Source organism: Triticum aestivum, chromosome 1B (genome assembly GCF_018294505.1).
Source record: "Triticum aestivum cultivar Chinese Spring chromosome 1B, IWGSC CS RefSeq v2.1, whole genome shotgun sequence".
NCBI classification, from domain to species: Eukaryota; Viridiplantae; Streptophyta; class Magnoliopsida; order Poales; family Poaceae; genus Triticum; species Triticum aestivum.
In genome coordinates this window covers 31,735,181-31,745,683 of record NC_057795.1, presented here as the reverse complement: position 1 = coordinate 31,745,683, position 10,503 = coordinate 31,735,181, and the positions used below count along the sequence as shown (strand labels likewise).

General features: G+C 45.0%; 1 protein-coding gene across 1 annotated transcript in view; it reads right to left on the bottom strand.

Annotated features, from left to right (window-relative positions):
• The window catches only part of LOC123105318 (putative disease resistance protein RGA3), a 76,644-nt gene extending 72,044 nt beyond the window's left edge, over positions 1-4,600 (bottom strand). Inside the window, exon 1 of the mRNA XM_044527364.1 lies at positions 172-4,600. Within this exon, the coding sequence (XP_044383299.1) occupies positions 2,059-3,801 (1,743 nt within the window). The 5' untranslated portion in view covers positions 3,802-4,600 and the 3' untranslated portion in view covers positions 172-2,058. The remainder of the gene's footprint in view (positions 1-171) is intronic.
• Between the last annotated feature and the right edge of the window lie 5,903 nt (positions 4,601-10,503).

The window sequence follows — 10,503 nt, the reverse complement described above, 5'->3', positions numbered from 1 at the left end:
CACGGGAAACCCTATTCACATGCTTCTTGGCATTGAAATAAATAAATAAAACAAAACCAAGCATGTACCCAAAAGCAAAAATACAAGGAGTTGAAAAAAACTTCAAACTGTAGGCTGCAAGGTGTACACTTGTAACACAACATAAGGGGAGGGGGGGGGGCTGAAAGATACCTTCGTCAGGATCACATGAACCAGCATGAGTTATATCCTTGTGCTCAAGGCTATCAAACCGCCGTTGGAGGCCCCGATGAAGTGACTTCATATTTATAGCTGGGCAGTATTTAATGATGAGCTCCCGAAGCGCTGAGTAATTCTCGAGATTACCTGGTACAGATACCAGATGTTTGCAACTCTCAAGATGTAGTTCTTTCAGTAACGGTAGGTCTCCCAAATAATCCAGCGACTCCAGCCCATCACAACCCCAAATATACAAAGTTAAGAGTCCGTCCAACCGTGCTGACACGAAATGAAGCTTCTTACAGCCATCTATTAATAAAAGCTGGAGACATGGCAAATGATTAATTCTAGGTGAGGTTGACTGCTCTGGCAAACTTGTGGATGCAAGATCACTGCAGTGTTCCAATGGTGCTGCTGTATCAAAGTCTTGTACGCTCTCCAACTCTCTATCATCCTGCCCGAGTATGGACTCAAGCATATTGCAGAATCTAATTTCAATGAACATGAGAGATGGGGGGAGAATGAAAAGCTCTGTCAAGCTTCTACAACGGTATATTGTTAGTCCTTTCAGATTTGGCAAGAGTTGACCCCTTCCTCGAGCCTGATATTCTTTCACCTTTGTGGGGCCTACTAGATTGCTGCAGAGATCAATGGCAAAATACTCCAATGCTACCAAGCTTCGGAACTCTTCTTCAGGCCAGTAGATGAGACTATCACAAGATTCGATATTCAATTTCCTAAGCTGACCAAACCATTTCCAGACCCCAACCGTTGGCTGGAATGGACTACAACAGAACAAAAAGCTGCAACCATACAACATCAGTTTCGAAAGAGATACTTCACGATCCTGAACAACCTCCAGTGCTGGTGTTTCTTCTGTATGGCTGACAGACAGGACTACCTCAGACAAGCAAGACATGTGCCTTGATTCAAATATTGATAAGGATAGTTGAGCCTTGTCTTCTGCTACATCTATAACTTTGAGTTTTGGTGCTTCAGGCAGAGTTGTTAGCTTTGGGCAGTTCTTCAAGTGAACACTCTCAAGCAGAGGAAATGTTAATTCTTCTCCTTCCGTTGCCACCCATCTCTGAAAGTTCTCCAATTTTTCTAATCTGAGGTGTTTTAATGCTGGAAATGCTGCAGAAGGATTATGACTGCATAGGGTTTGCAGTTTGTTCAACCTTATCAAAACAAGAATTTAAGGGCCTTAAATTGACCAAATTGGGGAAATTCCTCACACATTGTACAACCATCTAGGCAGAGCTCGGTCAAATGCTCCAGAAAACTGAGACTTATCACCCATGTCGGGAAGCCAGTACCTCTATAGCAGTGTATGCTTAGCAACTGGAGCGCAGCAAGGGGTTTAAGAGCATTAAGCACATCCCTGTGCTGGTTCAGTTGCCCACTGCTGTCATCGCTCCATTCAAGAGATAAATGTGTGAGTTTCTTTTTATTGCTAAGACTGCATGCTTTAGAATCTTGTTCAGTTACATACTGAAGACCAGATAGATTTAATTCGCCACCAAGATTTAAATCCCGTAGTTCTCCAATATTACTGCAATAAGGACTAGAACCCACAACAAAGTATGTTAGAGTCTGTAGAGAAGTGAGTTGCCCAAGGTCTGGAGGCATGCACTCCAATGATGTACATCCATTTGTGTAGAGGTGGCGGAGATTTGTCATATACTTCATATCATTTGGAAGTCGACTAAGATTCCGGCAACCAGTAAGGTTAAGGGTCTGTAGATTATACAGTGTGCTTATTTCATTGGGAAGTTCGTTCATATACTGGTTCCTTGAGAGATCAAGATACCTCAGGTGTTGTAGGTGCCTCGGTCGGAGTGCCTTTGTCAATTTGCAGTTTTGAAAGAGTTGTAATGCTCACAGATGATTGTGCTTCGACAAATGTGGTGTCGAGCCATTAGTGAAGCTATATGTATACAACAGTGTCTGAAGAGTGGGAGAGTGTTTCTTCAGATAATCATCCAAAAGAGTCCGGATATTCTCATATGATGAGAACAGGTGGCGAGTAGGGCCTGCTGACAACAACTCCTTTTCATTAGGCCTGTCAACTATAGTAAGACAATCTTTTCCCATAACAGACAAGGCAATGTCATGCATAAGATCATGTATCCTGCATACTGTTCTGGAACGGATCTCCCCCCAGGATTTTGCGTACGTTCCTCGGGGGGTTAGCTTGACCTCTTGAAAGAATGATCGCCAAGTTAGCTCGTCAAAAATTTCTCTGCCTACCTTTTCAAGATTCTCACCATCCTTTACTGGTATGAAATCATGTGCCATCCATAGCCGGACTAGAATTTCCACATCAATATCATAATCTTTGGGAAATATTGCACAAAAAGCAAAGCAGTGTTTCATGTGTAATGGCAAGTCATCATAGCTGAGCTTGAGTATAGGCAAAGTTTTTGTGTCCTCATTGCAAGTGTTGCTTTTGGCTAGTATGTCTGTCCATTCTTTCATGCGAGTCTTGTTACTCAACATAGATCCAAAGGCTTTGGCAGCTAAAGGAGAGCCTCCACATCTGTCCAGAATCTTTTCAACCACATCGCTTAGCTCAGCAGCCTTTGGCTTTTGCAAACAAAATGCTCTATTCTCAAATATTTCCATCAGAAATACTTTACCCAGATTTCCAAGATTGTGGCTGTCATCAATACACATCTTCATAATTTGTGCTACTTGTGCTTTACGAGTGGTCGTCAGTATTGCACTGCCCTTGGCACCGTGCTTCAGGCAGGTCTTGAGTTTTTCCCACTTATCAGCATCTTCATTCCATACATCATCCAACACAATGAGGTATCTCTTCCCACTTACTTCCTTTTGAAGGTTCTGCAGTGCCTTTTCACGATTGATCTCATTGGTCTGACAGATATTGCTTGCAATCTTAGCAACGTCAAAATCATCTGACACACAACACCACCTCTGGAGCTGGAAATGCTCCTTGATTTCAGGGTCATTGTAGACAAGCTGAGCAAAGGTGGTCTTGCCCAACCCACCCATTCCAACAATGGGTAGGACAATGAGGTCCCTGTCACTAGCTTGATCAACCAATATACTAACAATCTTCTTCTTCTCTTCATCTCTGGACCTGCTGACAATGTCCTTCTCAGAGTCAAGTACTATGGAATCTGTGTTGCGCCAGTGCTTGGATGGTGGTGCTTGCTGAGTTTGGTTGAATCTAAAGTCATGTATTTCTCTGACAAGGCCCTCAATTTTGCGCACAATTCTGCACAGCTTCTTACTCATCTTGTAACGAAATACAATTGGGTTGTGAGCAGGGAAGATGCTTACGATGTCAAAGCCAAGCTTCTTGTAGTGTCCCTTCTGCTTGGCTTCACGCCGGAGCACCTCATACTTAAACTCGTCGAAGGCATCGTTCGCCTCATAGGCCACCTTCTTGAGTGCTTCGAGCCAAGCACTCACTCCAGGTCGGGAAGCTCCTTTCTCCTCCGCATCTTGGATGACATCCAAGATCGCCAGAAGCTTGCGCTTGAGGGTCTCACGCTGCTCCTCCATGCCATTCATCACCTTGTACTGGTCCAGCAGGTAGCTGGACGCCTTGTTCGTCAACATGGATACCAGTGGTTTGACTACAAACTCCGCCATTGTTGCTCTCACGGCTCCTAGCTCACAAGAACACACACACACACACACACACACACACACACACACACACACACAGCCACAGGAAACACAAGTGCTATGCAGAGGAGAAATGGTGTGGGGTTGTGCAGATTCAGATCAAAGGCAAGTGGACGAGAGCGTGTTCACTTTCCGCCCACCTCGATGCTGTTGGTCGGCCACTTCGGCATTCACCAAATATTCCTTCACCATGTGAGAAACTCCGCCGAGGCCGCCATGTGAAAGCATGTGTGTGCTCATAGAAAAATGCACCCACTGACTCCACTTGAAGTTAAGTATTCTTAAGATATCATTACTAGTAACTCTAGCAGGTAGCAGCAGAAGAGACCAAATGTGACTAGTGAAAAATAGTTGATTTCTGTAAGAGTTACTACCTGGAGCGGTAGGATTCGTCTGGGAGAGATCTCTAGCCAATGTGACAGCATGCGTGTGCTCTGTTCACAGAAAAATACGTCCACTTGAAGTTCAGAGCATCTCCGACCCCCCACTCTATCCGGCTTGGCGATGAAATCTGGGTCCGAGCCACACATGGACAGCGAGGCGGGCAAAAGGGATGAGTGGTCGCTCGGGGTAGAGCGCGGGAGGCCGAGCCGGCGACGTCCCGGCCACCCCGCAGGCACACGGTGGGGCCGCCTGCGGGGAGGGGGAGGCAACCCATGCGGCCGCTAGGAATAGAGAGAAGGTACTGGGACGGGGGTGTTGCAGCGGGGCGTGGCCTTCGGCGGAGGCGGCGGCGGCCGGTGTAGGTAGGAACGAGGCGGCGGCGATTTGGTCTGGTGGGCGGTGGATGAGGAAGGTGGACGGAGACCGTACACATATTAAGCCAGGTTTTTCTTTAAAATAAAACCGCACTCAAACGCGAACGTTCGCGTGATAGGGTGGATGCGCGACCCATCATTCACAGTCAACATCCTGCTGCTGCATCCAGCGCCGCCTGCCGATCAGATGGCCAGAAGGTTTCCGTTTTTATTTTACCCTTGTGTGGTAATGTTGCATGTGTGTGTATACCTTTTTTCTCCTTCCCTTAAAAAAACATTTTTTCTCCTTTGAAAAGTTTCTTACTGGAATTTCTGAGTGTCACATGCCCAAATTTGTGGTAATTCTTCATGGTTGAAAAGGCTCATATTTCACCCCGAATGTGTTTGTTTCAGGATCAACTACCGGGTTTGTCATGGAGATCCGTCGTTGGTGAAATTCAATTTTCATCATGTATTCTTAAACTTTTTAGAATTGTCTGTCGCTTTTAACAAATACATATGTTGGATCAAAACATTCACCGTTTGTGACTACAAAATTTTGGTAGTAGTTTCAAGGCGTTTGCATGGCTATTGTTTGGAGACCTTTGCTCAGTGTGTTTTACAGTTGACCAGATTTTTTAGGGGTTTGAACGAGGACCATCAAATGTGTTTGTAGGAACACTGCTGCTCCCGGTGTGACGTGGTTTCGTCATGAATCGAACCTCTTTCTCTATCTTATCAGGGAATGTGAGAGGTTTAGGCGACAGTGACAAGTGCAGTGGCATCCTCTCTGAGATTATCTCCTTAAGCATGTATTGTTGCTCTCGTCCAAGAATCTAAGATAGAAACATTACCAATTGCCAAGTTAAACTCGTTTCTTCCCCGCTTCCTTGACAAATTTGTGTCCCTCCTAGGATGGGGGCACGATTTTCTCAGTCAACTAACTCCCTTGCGCTCACCCTGCTAGACCACTCTCACGGCCTCTTCACAATCTGGGCCCGAGCCACACAGGGCCGGTGACGCGAGCCAAGGGAGGAGCCGGCAAAGGTGGTCGGTCGGGGAAGCGAGCGGGAGGCCCAGCCGGCAACGTCGAAGGCCACCCCGCAGCCGCACGATGGGGCCGCCTGCGGGGGAGGAAACAAGCGATGCCGCGTGCGAGGAATAGAGAGGGGCTGCAGCCTGGGGTGGCCGTCGCCGGCGGCGGCTGCAGGAGTAGGGAGGAGCGAGGCGGCGGCGGCAGGAGTAGGGAGGAGCGAGGCGGCGGCGATTTGGGCGGGTGGCCGGTGGATGAGGTGGACGGAGGAGACGATAGGCTTTTTTTATTTGATGAAACGCACTCAAGTGCGAACGTCCGCGTGATAGGGTGGATGCGCGACCCCATCATTCACCGTCCACATCCTGCTGCCTGTTGCTGCATCTGGCGCAGCCTGCCGATTAACGGCCAGAGGGCTTCCCTTTTTATTTTACCCCCTCTGTGGTAATGTTGCATGTGTGTGTATACCTTCTTTTTCACCTTTGAAGCGTTTCTTACTGGAATTTCATGCCCAAATTTGCGGCAATTCTTCATGGTTGAAAGGCTCATATTTCACCCCAAATGTGTTTGTTTCAGGCTCAACTACCGGGGTCGTCATGGAGATCGGTCGTCGGTGAAATTAAATTTTCATCATGTATTCTTAAACTTTTTAGAATTGTCTATAATCGCTTTTAACAAATACATATGTTGGACCAGAACATTCACGGTTTGTGACTACAAAATTCTGGTGGTAGTTTCAAGGTGTTTGCATGGCTATTATTTGGAGGCCTTTGCTCGGTGTGTTTTATAGTTGACGAGATATTCAGAGGTTTAAACGAGGACCATCAAATGTGTTTGTAGGAACACTGCTACTCCCGGTGTGACGTGGTTTCGTTATGAATCGAACCTCTTTCTCTATCTTATCAGGGAATGTGAGAGGTTTAGGCGACAGTGACAAGTGCAGTGGCATTCTCGCTGAGATTATCTCCTTAAACCTGTATGTTGCTCTCATCTAAGAATCTAAGATAGAAACATTATCCATTGCCAAGTTAAACTCGTTTCTACCCCGCTTCCTTGACAAATTTGTGTCCCTCCTAGGATGGGGGCACGATTTTCTCGGTCAACTTACTCCCTTGCGCTCACCCTGCTAGACCACTCTCACGGCCTCTTCATAGCCTCTCTCAAACTCTTTTGTCCGACATCTGACATCACCTTCCTTACCTTTAATGTTTAGCGCCCTCTCAATGCCCCCTCAAACATGCATTCCTTCAGGAACTTACAGACATTGCGCCTAACGGTGCTATGCCTTGGCTAATCATTGGAAATTTCAACTTAATTCATTTTGCTAATGAGTAAAACAATGCGAACTTCCACGCCTCGGAAGCAAACCTGTTTAACACTACAATCTCGGACCTCCCGTTGCTTGAGCTACTGCTTCTCGATCGCACTTTCACCTGGTCAAACAATCTCCTCGGATTGACCCTCAAACATCTATACCGTTCTTTTTTCAACCACGCGTGGGAGGATAAGTTCCCAAACTCCACCCTCTCCTCCCTAACCTAGTTTGCGTCTGATCATGTCCCACTAGTCGTCAATGTCTCTTCCCTCATCCCTCGCTCCCACCTTTTTTTGTTTTGAAACCTTCTAGGCCCTTCACCCAGCTTGCAGCAGGTTTGTCTCCTCTGCTTAGTCTCAAGACCGTCAACCCATCTCTTCTGACAGTCACCTTGCCATCACCATCAAGAAAACCAGGAACAGACTAATGGGTTGGTCCAAAACTATTAGACTGTCTCACAAGAGAGACAAGATTGCCAACTTATTATTAATCGCATTGATTCCCTTCAGGAAAATGAAATATCTTGTGACCCAAAACCTCTCCAAGACTCGTCATCATTATGTCCCTTCAGCATGCAATCCCACAAAAAATCCTCTTTTGGAAGTGAAGCTCTAAAGTTAATACTACCATTGACGGTGATGAAAACACCAAGTACTTTCATATTTCTGCCTCACAATGGTTTTGCAGGAATAAGATCGATATCCTTGTGGACCAGGGGTCGAATTCACCTCCCACGACCAAAAAGCTTCGATCCTATAAAAACCTTCCATGGTATCATTGGTGCCTCTTCTAAATGAACCCTAATGCTAGCCCGGTCCGAATGGCCTCGGACCAAGATTCTACTTGTAGTTCTGGTCTTCCATCAAGGGTACTCTAATACCTGTCTTCGACGATTTCAACCACCAACTTACTAACGTCGACCGTTTTAACATGGCCCACATGATCCCTACTTCCTAAGAAAGAGCCTATTAGATCAACAGATGCCTTCTGTCCAATCTCTCTACAAAATTCAAAGTGATTGCCAAAATCCTAACAAATAGGCTCAAACACCTAATCCCTCTACTTATCCAAGGGGATCAAGGGCTCCATCTTTGGGAGGAATATCACGAAAAACTTCATCTATGCGATGGGTCTCCTTAGTGACTGCCATACTGCTACCTCTTGAGCATGCGTTGGTTTTCCCTTGAAAAGGAAAGGGTGATGCACCAAAGTAGCATAAGTATTTCCCTCAGTTTTGAGAACCAAGGTATCAATCCAGTAGGAGATAACGCACAAGTCACCTAGTAACTGCACAAAAAATCAAGAACCTTGCAACCAACGCGATAAAGGGGTTGTCAATCCCTTCACGGTCACTCGCAAAAGTGAGATCTAATAGAGATAGTAAAGTAAATATTTTTGATATTTTTGTTGTATAGATTGGAAAGTAAAGATTGCAAAATAGTAAACGAGATGCGATGTAAAAAAGAGATGCAATATAATACGAAAGAGGTCCGAGGGCCATAGGTTTCACTACTGGCTTCTCTCAAGATATCATGTATTACGGTGGGTGAACAAATTGCTGCCGAGCAATTGATAGAAAAGCGCATAGTTATGAAGATATCTAAGGCAATGATCATGAATATAGGCATCACGCCCGTGTCAAGTAGACCGAAATATTTCTGCATCTACTACTATTACTCCACACATCGACCGCTATCCAGCATGCATCTAGAGTATTAAGTTCATAAAGATAACACATTAAGCAGGATGACATGATGTAGAGGGATAAGCTCAAGCAATATGATATAAACCCCATCTTTTTAGCCTCGATGGCAATAATACAATACGTGCCTTGCTGCCCCTACTGTCACTGGGAAAGGACACCGCAAGATTGAACCCAAGTCTAAGCACTTCTCCCATTGCAAGAAAGATCAATAGTTCGAAGAGACTTGTTCATAAGATATCAAATCATGCATATAAGAGTTCAGAGAATAACGAAATAATATTCATAGCTAAACTTGTTCATAAATCCACAATTCATCGGATCTCGGCAAACACACCGCAAAAGAGTATTACATCGAATAGATATCCAAGAGCATCAAGGAGAACTTTGTATTGAGAATCAAACAGAGAAAAGAAGCCATCTAGCTAATAACTATGGACCCGAAGGTCTATGGTAAACTACTCACGCTTCATCGGAGAGGCAATGGTGTTGATGTAGAAGCCCTTCGTGATCGATTCCCCCTCCAGCAGATCACTGGAAAAGGCCCCAAGATGGGATCTCACGGGTACAGAAGGTTGCGGTGGTGGAAAAGTGGTTTCGTGGCTCCCCCTGATGTTTCTAGGGTATAAGAGTATATATAGGCGAAAGAAGTACGTTGGTGGAGCTACGAGGGGCCCACGAGGGTGGGGGCGCGCCTACCCCCCTAGGCGCGTCCTCCTGCCTCATGGACTCCTCGTGGAGTTCCAGACTTCAACTCCAAGTCTTCTGGTTTGCTTCCTGTCCAAGAAAGATCATTGCGAAGGTTTCATTCCGTTTGGACTCCGTTTCGTATTCCTTTTCTGCAAAACTCTAAAATAGGCAAAAAAATAGAAACTGGCACCGGGCCTCCGGTTAATAGGTTAGTCCCAAAAATAATATAAAAGAGCATATTAAAGCCCATTAAACATCCAAAACAGATAATATAATAGCATGGAACAATCAAAAATTATAGATACGTTGGAGACGTATCACATACAAGAAAATCTGCTACCATGGTGTTCAAGATTGACTTTCGTAAAACTTTCGACTAAGTTTTCTTAGAGTCTCCTTGGTTATCCGTTCCACTAGAGGTTTCCCTCCCACCTAGGTCTCCTAGACCAGGGTGAAGGAAATATGCCCTTGAGGCAATAATAAAGTTGTTATTTTATATTTCCTTATATCATGATAAATGTTTATTATTCATGATAGAATTGCATTAACCGGAACCTTGATACATGTGTGGATATATAGACAAAACACAGTGTCCCTAGTATGCCTCTACTAGACTAGCTTGTTAATCAAAGATGGTTAAGTTTCCTACCATAGACATGTGTTGTCATTTGATGAATGGGATCACATCGTTAGCTTAGCATAATGATCGTTAAGTTTTATTGCTATTGCTTTCTTCATGACTTATACATATTCCTTTGACTATGAGATTATGCAACTCCCGAATACTGGAGGAATACCTTGTGTGCTATCAAACGTCACAACTTAACTGGGTGATTGTAAACATGCTCTACAGGTATCTCCGAAGGTGTTTGTTGGGTTGGCATAGATCGAGATTAGGATTTGACAATCTGAGTATCGAAGAGGTATCTCTGGGCCCTCTCGGTAATGCACATCATGATAAGCCTTGCAAGCAATGTGACAAATGATTTAGTTGCGGGATGATGCATTACGCAATGAGTAAATATACTTGCCGGTAATGAGATTGAACTAGGTATGAAGATACCGACGATCGAATCTTGGGCAAGTAACATACCGATGACAAAGGGAATGACATTTGTTGTCATTACGGTTTGACCGATAAAGATCTTTGTAGAATAGGTAGGAACCAATATGAGCATCCAGGTTCTGC